At 43.7% G+C, this 14,733-nt stretch overlaps 1 protein-coding gene across 1 annotated transcript; it reads right to left on the minus strand.

Annotated features, from left to right (window-relative positions):
* Positions 1-1,693: 1,693 nt before the first annotated feature.
* LOC125536230 (protein WEAK CHLOROPLAST MOVEMENT UNDER BLUE LIGHT 1-like) lies at positions 1,694-6,061 on the minus strand. The gene is made up of 3 exons (XM_048699413.1): positions 5,823-6,061; positions 3,968-4,578; positions 1,694-3,770 (listed from the first exon to the last, which is right to left on the minus strand). The coding sequence occupies exons 2-3, from the start codon at positions 4,550-4,552 to the stop codon at positions 1,974-1,976; spliced, it is 2,382 nt and encodes a 793-aa protein (XP_048555370.1). The 5' UTR covers positions 4,553-4,578; positions 5,823-6,061; the 3' UTR covers positions 1,694-1,973.
* Between the last annotated feature and the right edge of the window lie 8,672 nt (positions 6,062-14,733).

The raw sequence follows: 14,733 nt of genomic DNA on the forward strand, positions 1-14,733 counted from the left end.
CAATAAAAACCATGCATTGCCTGCATTTTTTCTGATGTTTGGTGTAGCCGCGTAGGTGTGTGGTTATTTCATACTACTGCCAGATTATATTCCTATGCTTGCTTGCAGCAACGAGGCGTGGGAATAAATTCGAAGTGGGGGAAGTGGTAGGGCCTAGATGAAGGAGATTCTCCGTTGAAAGACCAATCCAAAAGGGGAACAAAAAGGAAGGAGATTCTACCAGAAGTTATTCCGTGCTGGCCTGCCAAACCTGCTTAGAGCATGGTTAATAATATAGCCAGCTGCTGGCTATATAGACATGTCATGTCATTAAGAATTAGCACTATTAGTTACTCATACAATAGAGTTGGCTATAAGGTTGGCTATAAGGATGCGTTCGGATCTCGCCAGCGTTGGCCCTGCCAACGATTGGCACGCCAAATTTTTGGCGGAGGAATCGGCCGCCAACGCCTCGCCCAAAAATTGGTCACGTATTGAACGTGGATGTTCAATGGGCTTGCGGCGCGTCAATAATTTGAAAACCATCCAAACAGACGCTAGCTTCGTAGTCAACGACAATATATTGGTTCGGCGGACAGCGGCAGCAATCCAAACACACCCTAAGTCCACAACTTTTTTTCATTTTCTCTCTATCTCTCTTCTCATTAAATGCCTTTGCCTAGGAGCACGCGTAGAGGCGGGCTATTGCATGAGAGCCCACTTCTTCATTTTTTCTTTGCTCTCTCCTTCACATAGACAAAAATGCCATGTAAGCAGGCTTATAGCCCACTAGTGTACTTGCTCTTATCTTCTACTCCCTCTGTCCCATAATATAATAGTGTTTTTAACACTACTCCCTCTACTGCCAAACCTGCTTATATCTAAATAGCTAATCCTCATTAACATATTTCTCTCAACATGCGAGCATGCCATCCCATCATTCAACATTCATGGGAAAGGCCCACCTAAACATGCAAGTATTCATAATAAAAATCCACCCCAACATGCAAACATGCATGCATGGAAAATTCCATTCTATTATGCTATTAACATTTAATTCTTACATTCGTTCAAAAACTATCATTTTAAATATTTATGTTTCATATATAATCAAAACCTCATTCCCGCAACAACGTGTGGGGCATCATCTAGTTTGATATAGTTCTGCCGTGCTTTTGTTACTGATGCTATAGCTTTGGCACAAGGACATGGTGTTACCAACTTCAGGTCTTCAGAGAAAACATGCTAGGATTAACCATGCCGGCATGGCCTCCCATTTATTCAGAGCTCAACAGTTGGGCTAAGATGTTGAAGGAGGACTACACCCAAAAAAAAGAATTGTAACCCATAAAAAAAAGGCACTGTCCTCGCAAGAGGAGGAAGATAACAGAACAGAACAGGACGTGGAGTTTCTACACCCAGGAGCAAATGCTCCTGGTGTGAACAGTAAAATCAAATAAATTCAAAAATTCTGAAATTTTTTTGTGCCATACTTTCACAAATGTTTGTTGCGCCTACAAAATTTCATCGCAAAATCACATTGATGGAAGGCGTGGTAAAAAAAACAAAATCGATGCTTTGAAAATGTTACTTACAAAAGCATTTTGGAGCTCTGATTTTTTTTTTGGCACGCCTTCCACCAATGTGATTTCGCAATGAAATTTTGCGTGCACATCAAACATTTGTGAAAGTATGTCACAAAAAAAATTCAGAATTTTTTGAACATTTTTTCTAGTTTTTTAATTTTACTATTCATACCAGGAGCATTTGCTCCTGGGTGTAGAAAGGTACTTCCGAACAGAACAGTGCTACATTCGAGCATTTCCTCACAAAAACTATCCTGAGTTGCCCAAAGAATGATTTTTGTGGAAAAATACCCCCTGGGTTTATACCAACAGATTACAGCTTAAACAGAAACCAACTTACAAGACAAATTGAATAACTTATTACAGCAATGTACAGCTCGTCGATCCGCGCTTTTATGACCTGTTTTCTTATGTTTGTGCCGGGGTATTTCTCGACAAAAATGAGCCCATTCGAGGGAGAAACGACTTTTTCTTTCGCAACTTTCGGTTCGGAACATGGTCCTCGTAGCTACTGCCTGACATGTGCAGCCGTGAATCCTGCTCTTTCAGGTAAGGATCGACAAATGGGCTACTCACGGGGTTAACCGCACGCTTCGCGGCCTCCTGAATTTTCCGGCGCTGCTCATGGTCAGACCTCCATTTCCTCAGTTGCTGCTCAGCGGCGAGTTTCCCCTCGTTTGCCCTCTCGGCTCTCTCCAATGCAAGTTCAAGAGTTCTCTTCTTTTCATCCATCTCCTTTGTTGCTTCAGTTAGCCTGTCTAGGCTCTCTAATTCAGAGCCTTTCACGGACTCTACCTGTGCCAGCGCTTCTGTCACCTTCTCATTTGCCAGTTCTTCAGCGTCTTGTGCTTTCTTGCCAAGGGCGTAATACTCGCTTATAGGAAGCGTCACTCCTCTGGGAGAATCCTCGACGTCGCTGGCCTCTTTGCTTTCATTCAATGCTCGAACTGCCGCAAGTGCTAGCCTCTCGGACGCTTTGGATGCTTCTATTTCCTTCAGAACAGCACATAACCTGCTGCTTGTTGTAGTTGCAGCTGCTTTGGTTTGCTCAGTATCTTCCTTGGCTTTTCTCAGCTCCTCTTCTGCTGCTTGAGCTGCGTCCTTGGCATCCTCGGCCTCCTGAGCTGCTTGCTGCAACATCTTAGGGAGCTCCACCATTTTCTCTTGGGCATCTTCTTCCTTGGATCTCACAGATTCTATCTCTTTTTGAGTCCTGTTGAGCTCAGCTTCTAGTGAAGAAACTGCAATTGATGCCATCACTTCCCTCTGCTGCAATGAGTCAAGTGAAGCTTTCTCCCTGTCGAGCTCTGATCTGAGAGTTGTCGCCGCAACTCTTAACAATTTGGCCTCAGTTTTTGTATTTTCTATGTTTGCTTTAACCTCCTCGAGCTCTTTCTGTGTTGAAGCTAGAGTTTCCTTAATTGAGCTGCTAATTTGTCTAGCATCTTCAGACTCATGCTCCTTGGCAACTCCTAAAGCTTCTTTGCACAGTATACTCTCCACATAGTCTGCAAGCTCAGACTTGAGGCCATGCAACTTGCGCAAATTTGCTTCAAGATTCTTCTTCAAATCATTTTGGGACAGAAGCTTATTGTTCAGTTGTTGCAGCTCCTCTTGTGCCTGGACCAACTCTCTATCCCAAGCAAGGCAATCTTGCTCTTTTGCCAGTACTGCGCCGATTCTACGTTCTTCAGCATCATGATGTGCAGCATGGGCCAACTCAAGAGATCCTTTAGCTGCAATCAGTTCTACAGTCAGCCCCTCCACTCGCTTCTCGATATCTTTCCCGGCGGCTAACACTTCTTCAGCCCTTTTGATTGCTCTGTCCCTTTCATTGACTAAGCTAGCATACTCTTCGTGTAATGTTCTCAGCTCCTCCTTTACTGATTTAAGTTCGGCAACAGATTTTTCGTGTCTTTCTTTTGCGACTTCCATTTGAGTCTTGGCTATTACACTAGAATCGTCAGCTACTCCCCGCTCAATTTCTTGCACCCTCAGTTGTGCAAGCTCAGAGTCCTGTTTTGCTTGAACTTCTTCCATCTGTGCTTTCTCCAGTTCATGCTTCAGCTCTTCTATAATTCTCTTAGTAGTCTCTAGTTCATCAAGTACCTGTGATTTAGCCATCTCTGCAGCTTCTAGTTCTTCTTTGCATTTTGGAATTTCTTTCTGAGCATTTTCAAGTTCAAGCTGTATGAACTTGCGTCTCTGCATAAAAAGGAAATTCCTTTAGAGTACTCTACATGATTAAAATTCAGTTATGTACTCTAAACTATGATAATCATGTAGTTGTGTACTTACATTATCTGATACTCCATAATGCAAATTCAGTTATGTACTCTAATCCTTGTGGAGTATCAGATAATGTATGAGCATATGTATGGCTAAGACTTGACAAGAATTACCTCCATCATCTGAACTTTGTGAGCTTTCCAATCAACGATTCCTCCAAACTTGGTGACAGCTTCTCTCACAGACTCAAAAGGCGCAGCAGTGTCAATAAGACCTTTATATGGACTTTCAGGTTTTGCTTCTGACTCTTCCATCACTTTTGGTTTTACAGCAATTTTTCTCTGAAAACGTGCCTTGTCTTCAACATGGTTCACTTCGACGGGATGTACTGAAGAAGAATGATCTGCCTGACCCTTCACCGAGTGTTTGGATTTCTCAGTTGGTCCTGAATTTGAGAGCATTTCAGGACCTGCCCCTGTGGGGGAATTTGATTCCACGTCATGCTCTGCTACATCAGGATGAGACTCTGCCAATACCTCTGAGTGTGAAGATAACTCCGAATCATCGGCAGCAACTGGAAGGCCATTAGAGATACCCGATGTGGCTGCTTGAGCTGACTTTTCCATGTTTGCATTGATATTTTCGTGAACACCATTGCTACTGACTTCCAGAGTTGGTGAGTCCACACAAGTTTCTGGGATTTCTACCGGAGATGACTCTTTTGAGTTATTTTCTTCAGATGCATGAGTCGACTCCATTCCTTAGACCTCCGCAATGTTCGCTCCTAAAAATTGTGTAATGAAAGTGACGTTATGAGACCGAATTATAGCACAAAATTCAAGCAAGTAAGAGTACACTGCACTACATGTGGGAAGTAGCATTATCAGTATATTTTTTTCGAGTAGTATGGAATAAAACAATTGTGAAGCTGTCAAACAGTAGCCCAAAGTTATTTTGCAATGCCAAGTCTCTATCCATGTTCCAAGGGGAGCAGAGATAACAAAACTGCAATAACAATAGATAACTATGTGCAGCAACTGGCCAAAAGAACTTTACTGATCCTGCCCTACATTCACTAATCATTGCCACCGACTGACACCGAACCTGCTTTCTGTCTGCAATAATTCAGCTACTTTTTGCACCCAACCGTATGTATGCATGACCTAAAACCATCTTTTCTAAATAAAAAGCGAAAGTAAGCAACCAAATAAAGCATGCCATTTTTATAGCTCCTAAAAATATGTCATAATGGACCAGATATAGCAGAAATCCTTGTCCCAGCACCATTATTATTTGCAGCAATTATGAGCGAAATCATTTCAATCATGTCCAGTTATAATTCCTTCAAATCATGGTCAGTCCTATGTGCATCAACCAAACCTGAATGTTTGACTTGCACAAGAAATTTCTCATCTCCGTACAGGCTCATATTTCGGCATGTCCTCATCATTAATTAGTAATCTAATCCTAACTAGTATAATATTATTACATGGTAAGATTGAACACGCTTGAGATTACAGAACTAACTGTACCTAGCAAGGTGAAATATTCAAGTTCTACTACTACTAAACTGGCTTTAAATACTTCCTCTGTAAAACAGAGAGTTTTTTTTATGGCAGTGGGGTTCTAGCGCTCTTCTTTTACGCAGTGACGTAAACACCGCAAAGAATGAAAATTCTTCCCGGACCGCCCATGATTTCATCGCACAACGAGACCGAGTAGTCCTACTAATCCATGGTATGAACTACAAGGGGAATTTCCATCTTTGGTTGGTTGCAACCTCAGTTCCAGACCAAAATTAGATTCTTCCTGCAACTGACTTTACACCCAAGAGAACGAAACCGACATGAAAAACCTCGAAAAATAAACATAAAAGCACCGCAAAATCGTCCAAGCCAGGGGAACAATCTCGCATCGGACGAAGAATCAAGAACTCGCACGCCGCCGCGGCCGTGCTCAAACAGGAAGGAAAGCACGGAGCCGCGGCGGGATTAATGGCGGATTGAGGCGGGAGGGGAGGAAGCTTACTCGATCGCGCGGGCGGAGGTCTTGCGGAGGAAGCGATCGGGCCCTCCTTTGGCGGCGATTCGGATCTCCGCTCTTCGTGCGTGCTCGCGATTTTTGGCTTCCTTCTTTTCTTCTTCTCCTGTGAGGGGAGGGGAGAAGGAGAGGTGTGGTGTACGTGTGCTTGGGTTTTGTCCGGGCCCGTGAGTCCACTGGTCGGTCGGACACTTCACACCTGGGATTGATTACTGCGAGGAGCGGATGGACGGGACTCCCTTGTTTTGCAGAAAGCCCCTCTGGTTTGGTTAAATTATAAGAAAAGTGCCTGACCTAGGCCTTGCTGCAAAAGAGTGGATGAGATTTCTTGCAGAAATCGCCTCTTGTATGTTGAAACTTGAAACTATGGTGTCCATTTGTTAGACTAGACGACTTTTCGAAGGATTGCTTTTTGAAACTGGTTCTTGGATCTAGTACGGATTTTGGGGGCGGCCAATTGGTGGATAACCGTGGACTCGTTGTCTGCGGAGCAACTTCGAAAGATGTTCTACAACTTGTCTTATCAAGCATAATGTTTAGGAATTAGTAGTAGGATGAGTGGGTACGCTGACGCGTGTTGTATACAATTTGACACATATGTGAATACAGATCATATGATGTCGACGACACTTAACTGGGTATTGATCTAGAATTTTCAAGAAACACAAGGTGTCAAATGGAAAGGCTGATGGAGACTGTTACTGCTCCACATGGTATGCTAATTAAGTGCTTGGGTACTACTCTACTCTAGTTTAGTTACCATCGATCGAACTCGTGGCTTTGAATGAAACCTAAAACATTTCTAAATAGCACAACTCACAGGTATACAGTACTACTACTGCTAGAAGTACTACTTTGCAATAATTATACTCCGTAATTTATATCCTAAACTGGGGGTATTTGGCGTGGAAGGGGGAAAGGGAAGAGATTCCGGCAGCGAGGCTTTCGGCGAGCGACAACGGCGACCTGACGCGATGCATCCTCCGCCCGTTCCCGCTAAGATTGGGACGTAGCCGGATGAGCGTGACGTGGTGGAGGCTGGGCGTGGAGCCGTTGGACTTTGGAGGTGACACCTGCAACTCTGCAGCGGAGGCAGAAATTATTCAGGATGGCCCACATTTTTGCGCTGCGAAAGCCTCCGACGCTAGTTTATGTGCTTACCTGGCTAGATTAGGCTCCAGCGAACAAGCCGTAACGATCCCGCTCCAGCGAACAAGTGGCGACGGCGGGCCGGCGACACGCATGTGGACGCGGAGCTGACACGGCCGGAGGGGGGAGGCGGCGACGGCGCGGATTGGATGGATGGATGGCTCCGGCGCGGTCCGCGTGCTCCAGCCTCCGGCTTGAAGCGAGAGGCGGGGGAACACGAGGAGGCCGTGCGGTGCCCCAGCTACACCACCGCACCGCACACGGCCGCCTCCTGGTCCCCCGTGCCGTGGCCCCGGTGTGTAAAAAGCGGGTCCTTTTTCAGAGTCTGGAAGCGGATTCAGAAAAAGGGTCGACGGTCCTGTAGCGCGGACAGTCGGAAAGAAGCTGCAGGGGAATGGGGACTGTGCGCTGCAGCAACCTTTGTTCGTTAGCTGACGGTGTGCCATGTAGAGGTCGGCACGTCCCGTGGGGTGAGGTAGCATTCCTCTCTCCGGATTCTGGTTAAATGCTCCTAAATGCTGGCGGTCCATCCAGTCGGCCCATTAAGGACGGCATTTGCTAGTGCTAGTAGTTGATTCTGGTGACCAGACCGGAGCTGCCATCTAATCGAAATTTCTTTGTCGGAACTGTCGTGGTTCGGGTAAGGCCGTGACAGTTTGAGGGGATCATGCTGTCGTGAACAAATTTGCCCCGACTGTGTTGTGCATCTCTTTGTTCGTTAGTAGTTGGTTCTAAATAAAAGTACTCCTTTTATAATGAAATATAAGATCGTTTAAATCACTACTATTACTTCAGTGATCAAACTACACTTGAAATTAAAAAGACATACAAAAACTAGATTAAGGGTTGTCGCCGTCTTCAGTCGCCGTCGTCGTCGTTCTCATCGTCCTTGGATTGCAGACAGAAATGTTTGAGTTACAAGTTCAATGAATATCTAATGAGTATAATGTTTTGAGTAGATGTGATCAAACTATGTATGACATGATGAGATCAAAGATGAAATTAATCGATTTGCCAATATACTTTTTAAATATGATGCTTTTTTTTGCGAGAAAACTTTCGATCTATTCATCAAATGTCAAGATAGTACAAAGAACACCAGAAGTAAGAACAAATTTGCCCCAACTGTGTTGTGCATCTCTTTGTTCGTTAGTAGTTGGTTCTAAATAAAAGTACTCCTTTTATAATGAAATATAAGATCGTTTAAATCACTACTATTACTTTAGTGATCAAACTACACTTGAAATTAAAAAGACATACAAAAACTAGATTAAGGGTTGTCGCCGTCTTCAGTCGCCGTCGTCGTCGTTCTCATCGTCCTTGGATTGCAGACAGAAATGTTTGAGTTACAAGTTCAATGAATATCTAATGAGTATAATGTTTTGAGTAGATGTGATCAAACTATGTATGACATGATGAGATCAAAGATGAAATTAATCGATTTGCCAATATACTTTTAAATGTGATGCTTTTTTTTTGCGAGAAAAATTTCGATCTATTCATCAAATGTCAAGATAGTACAAAGAACACCAGAAGTAAGAATTACATGCAGGTCCGTACACCATCTAGCGACGACTACAAGCACTGGAGCAAGCTGAAGGAATGCCACCGTCATGGCCCCTTCCTCATCGGAGCCGGACAAACATTATTGTAGTAGACAATCGGGAAGTCGTCGTGCTAAGGCCTCATAAGACCAGCGCATCAGAACAACAACCGTCGTTGATGAAGAGACTATGGCTTTACACTGAAAAGGAGCACCATCAAATCTATAAGATAAGTGCTACTTTGTAAGTTATCCCAAACGGTTGGGTATTCCTCTATCACGACGTCGGAGCAAAGTCTTTTGCCACAAAGTGCCGAAATTTTGAAGACAATATTTTCTGCAAAAGAGTAAGTGGGAGGACAATGCAAATCGACGAGATTGCAGAATCTTTGTGATTAGGTCAAAGAAATGCTACATGTGGTTCTTAAATTTCTTACCGCGACTGATACAGAACCCTCTACATAAGATATGAAGACTTCGGTCGAATATGCAGTTGAACTGTATAGGTCGGAAAAAAATTCGTACAGACCTTCAGGGTGTGCAGACAAAATATTGTTAAACAAATAATGAACTTATATTCACAGAGAAACGTTGATGGGCCCTGACTCCAAAAATTGGCTATGTGTCAAAATAATCCAAGATAGTATTCATACACATAATTCAAGTATAGAACTTGATGAACCCTTCGGAAGACTTTGAGTCTAAAGAATAGTATAGATCTATAAACAGACAGATATATCAATGTTTTATAGTGTTTGAATTGTTAAAAATAGTTTATGAGAAGAACAAGGAATTGACTATGATAAGATTGTCTCATCATAACAATACTTACAGTCAAGTGCAGGTTAAACTAGCAATTACTAAATATTTCAATTATGAGATAATAGATGGATGTCAAAATGATTCCTGTGAGATAAAAACAGAACCAAGGTTGTATGTTTGATACGGTCCAAGATAATTTTGTCAATCAATAGGATGCTAGTAAGTGTGCAAACTTTGAGAGATCCTATATGAGTTAGAATCTTCGTGTTGATGAAATGATCATCGAGGAAAGCGAGGATGCTTGTATTTACAAGAAAGAAAATGGGAGCATGATAATATTTTTTAAACACTATATGTGCTTAACACATTGTTGATTGGAAATTATATATTTTTTGACACGAATTAAGTATATATTGAAAATATTTTTTAGTAAAGTACTTACGCAATATATAGTCCTGGTATTAAGCATAATGATCAATGGGATAGTAGTGTCTAATTGGGCTTAGCCAAAATACGCATTGACAGAACCTAAAGTGGTTTAGTATCAAATACGCAAGAAGAGTTTCTTGTCAAAGTCACATGGAAGGAGTTTTAACCAATAATCAGTATCATGAAACACTAATGAGCTAAATACATGATTTTGATCGCACTTGTGTTAAATATGTTTCATGGTATGTCAACAACCAGATCTGTCCAGTACTCCAAATAAGTTGTGAGTAAAGTTATCAGAATGGTCAAAAAAATTATCATAGGACAACAATGAAATATACTTAAGTACCGATGACATGTTTCTCGCATATGGAGAAGATGAAGAGATTGTTGTAAGGATTTACATCAATACATATTCATTGTAAGTAGTACACCGACAAAAGATCTTCATCGGTGCTCCAAGTGATTTTTGGTTTCAGTTAAAATATTTATGGTGGCACGGTAAGTTGAAATTGATCCAAAAAAGTTATTGTGGTGAATTCTATAACAGAGGGCTGAGTATATTGTCACTCTAGAAGCAATAGTATAGGGTGATGAATCAAAGGTTCATCTATGAACTTGGTATGGTTTCTAGATGATTGTGCCAATGAAACATTGTTCTCAATAGTGGTTCCATACCTTAGTCTAATGAATAAAAGGTTCTGCCAGTGATTCAATATATACAAAGCCTGTTTCACAGAAATTATGAATTCTTGTGAAAACTGTTGGGTTTCGTAGCAGAAATTTAAAATTTTCTATGCATCACCAAGATCAATCTATGGAGTCATCTAGCAACGAGGGGAAGAGGAGTGCATCTACATACCCTTGTAGATCGTGAGCGGAAGCGTTCAAGAGAACGGGGATGATGGAGTCGTACTCGTCGTGATCCAAATCACAGATGATCCTAGCACCGAACGGACGGCACCTCCGCGTTCAACACACGTACGGAGCGAGGACGTCTCCCGCGCCTTGATCCAGCAAGGAAGAGGGAGAGGTTGAGGAAGAGGGCTCCAACAGCAGCACGACGGCGTGGTGGTGGTGGAGCAGCAGTACTCCGCAGGGCTTCGCCAAGCTCTTGCGGAGGAGGAGAGGTGTTGGGAAGGGGAGGGGCTGCGCCTTGGATGTGGTGTGCAGCCCTCCCCTTGCCCCTCTATTTATAGGGGAAGGAGGAAGGGGGCCGTCCCCCTCTAGATGAGATCTAGAGGGGGGGGCGGCCAAGGGGAGGGGGCTTGGCCCCCAAGCAAGGGGGGCGCCCCCCTTAGGGTTTCCCCCCCAACCCTAGGCGCATGGGCCCAAGGGGGGGATGCGCCCAGCCCATGTAGGGCTGGTTCCCTTTCCTCTACGGCCCATTAGGCCCTCCGAGAGAGGTGGCCCCTCCCGGTGGACCCCCGGAACCCCTCCGGCGGCCCCGGTACAATATCGATATGCTCCCGAACCTTTCCGGTGACCGTATGATAACTTCCTACATATAAATCTTCACCTCCGGACCATTCCGGAACTCCTCATGACGTACGGGATCTCATCCGGGACTCCGAACAACATTCGGTAATCACATACAAGTCTTCCTAATAACCCTAGCGTCATCGAACCTTAAGTGTGTAAACCCTACGGGTTCGGGAACCATGCAGACATGACCGAGACAACTCTCCGGCCAATAACCAACAGCAGGATCTGGACACCCATGTTGGCTCCCACATGTTCCACGATGATCTCATCGAATGAACCACGATGTCGAGGATTCAAGCAATCCTGTATTCAATTCCCTTTGTCAATCGGTACGTTACTTGCCCGAGATTCGATCGTCGGTATCCCAATACCTCATTCAATCTCGTTACCGGCAAGTCACTTTACTCGTTCCGTAATGCATGATCACGTGACCCACTACTTAGTCACACTGAGCTCATTATGATGATGCATTACCGAGTGGGCCCAGAGATACCTCTCCGTCATACGGAGTGACAAATCCCAGTCTCGATTCATGCCAACCCAACAGACACTTTCGAAGATACTTGTAGTGTACCTTTATAGCCACCCAGTTATGTTGTGACGTTTGGTACACCCAAAGCACTCCTACGGTATCTGGGAGTTGCACAATCTCATGGTCTAAGGAAATGATACTTGACACTTAGAAAAGCTCTAGCAGATGAACTACACGATCTTGTGCTATGCTTAGGATTGGGTCTTGTCCATCACATCATTCTCCTAATGATGTGATTCCGTTATCAATGACATCCAATGTCCATGGTCAGGAAACCGTAACCATCTATTGATCAACGAGCTAGTCAACTAGAGGCTCACTAGGGACATGTTGTGGTCTATGTATTCACACATGTATTACGATTTCCGGATAACACAATTATAGCATGAACAATAGAAAATTATCATGAACAAGGAAATATAATAATAACCATTTTATTATTGCCTCTAGGGCATATTTCCAACAGTCTCCCACTTGCACTAGAGTCAATAATCTAGTTACATTGTGATGAGTCGAACACCCATAGTGTTCTGGTGTTGATCATGTTTTGCTCGAGGAAGAGGTTTAGTCAATGGATCTGTGACATTCAGGTCCGTATGCACTTTACAAATATCTATGTCTCCATTTTGAACATTTTCACGAATGGAGTTGAAGCGACGCTTGATATGCCTGGTCTTCCTGTGAAACCTGGGCTCCTTGGCAAGGGCAATAGCTCCAGTGTTGTCACAGAAGAGAGTCATCGGGCCCGACGCATTGGGAACAACTCCTAGGTGGGTAATGAACTCCTTCACCCAGATTGCTTCTTGTGCTGCCTCTGAGGCTGCCATGTACTCCACTTCACATGTAGATCCCGCCACGACGCTTTGCTTGCAACTGCACCAACTGACTGCCCCACCATTCAAAATATACACGTATACGGTTTGTGACTTGGAGTCATCCAGATCTGTGTCGAAGCTAGCATCGACGTAACCCTTTACGACGAGCTCTTCGTCACCTCCATAAACGAGAAACATATCCTTAGTCCTTTTCAGGTACTTCAGGATATTCTTGACCGCTGTCCAGTGTTCCATGCCGGGATTACTTTGGTACCTTCCTACCAAACTTACGGCAAGGTTTACATCAGGTCTGGTACACGGCATGGCATACATAATAGACCCTATGGCCGAGGCATAGGGGACGACACTCATCTTTTCTCTATCTTCTGCCGTGGTCGGGCATTGAGCCATGCTCAATCTCGTACCTTGCAATACAGGCAAGAACCCCTTCTTGGACTGATCCATATTGAACTTCTTCAATATCTTGTCAAGGTACGTACTCTGTGAAAGACCAATGAGGCGTCTCGATCTATCTCTATAGATCTTGATGCCTAATATATAAGCAGCTTCTCCAATATCCTTCATTGAAAAACACTTGTTCAAGTAGGCCTTTATGCTTTCCAAGAATTCTATATCATTTCTCATCAATAGTATGTCATCCACATATAATATGAGAAATGCTACAGAGCTCCCACTCACTTTCTTGTAAACAGAGGCTTCTCCATAAGTCTGCGTAAACCCAAACGCTTTGATCATCTCATCAAATCGAATGTTCCAACTCCGAGATGCTTGCACCAGCCCATAGATTGAGCGTTGGAGCTTGCACACCTTGTCAGCATTCTTAGGATCGACAAAACCTTCCAGCTGCATCATATACAATTCTTCCTTAAGGAAACCATTAAGGAATGCCGTTTTGACGTCCACTTGCCATATCTCATAATCATAGAATGTGGCAATTGCTAACATGATTCGGATGGACTTCAGCTTCGCTACGGGTGAGAAAGTCTCATCGTAGTCAACCCCTTGAACTTGTCGATAACCCTTAGCGACAAGCCGAGCCTTAAAGATGGTCACATTACCATCTGCGTATGTCTTCTTCTTAAAGATCCATTTATTTTCTATGGCTCGCCGATCATCGGGCAAGTCAGTCAAAGTCCATACTTCGTTTTCATACATGGATCCTATCTCGGATTTCATCACTTCCAGCCATTTGTCCGGATCTAGGCCCGCCATCGCTTCCTCATAGTTTGAAGGTTCACCATTGTCCAACAACATGATTTCCAGGACAGGGTTGCCGTACCACTCTGGTGCGGAACGTGTCCTTGTGGACCTATGAAGTTTAGTAGCAACTTGATCTGAAGTTTCATGATCATCATCATTAACTTCCTCTCTAGTCGGTGCAGGCACCTCAGGAACATTTTCCTGAGCTGTGCCACTCTTCGGTTCAAGAGGCAATACTTCATCAAGTTCTACTTTCCTCCCACTTACTTCTTTCGAGATAAACTCTTTCTCTAGAAATGATCCATTCTTGGCAACAAAGATCTTGCCTTCGGGTCTGAGGTAGAAGGTATACCCAATAGTTTCTTTAGGGTATCCTATGAAGACACATTTTTCCGATTTGGGTTCGAGCTTTTCAGGTTGAAGTTTCTTCACGTAAGCATCGCATCCCCAAACTTTTAGAAACGACATCTTGGGTTTCTTCCCAAACCATAATTCATACGGTGTCGTCTCAACGGATTTCGACGGAGCCCTATTTAAAGTGAATGCGGCAGTCTCTAAAGCATAGCCCCAAAATGACAGCGGTAGATTGGTAAGAGACATCATAGATCGCACCATATCTAATAGAGTGCGATTAAGACGTTCGGACACACCATTACGCTGAGGTGTTCCAGGCGGTGTGAGTTGTGAAACTATTCCATATTTCCTTAAGTGCGTGCCAAATTCGTGACTCAAATATTCTCCCCCACGATCTGATCGCAAGAACTTGATTTTCCTGTCACGTTGATTCTCAACCTCACTCTGAAATTCCTTGAACTTTTCAAAGGTCTCAGACTTGTGTTTCATTAAGTAGACATACCCATATCTACTCAAGTCATCAGTGAGGGTGAGAACATAACGATAGCCACCGCGAGCCTCAACACTCATTGGACCGCACACATCAGTATGTATGATTTCCAATAAGTT

The sequence above is a fragment of the Triticum urartu genome, chromosome 2 (assembly GCF_003073215.2).
Source record: "Triticum urartu cultivar G1812 chromosome 2, Tu2.1, whole genome shotgun sequence".
NCBI classification, from domain to species: Eukaryota; Viridiplantae; Streptophyta; class Magnoliopsida; order Poales; family Poaceae; genus Triticum; species Triticum urartu.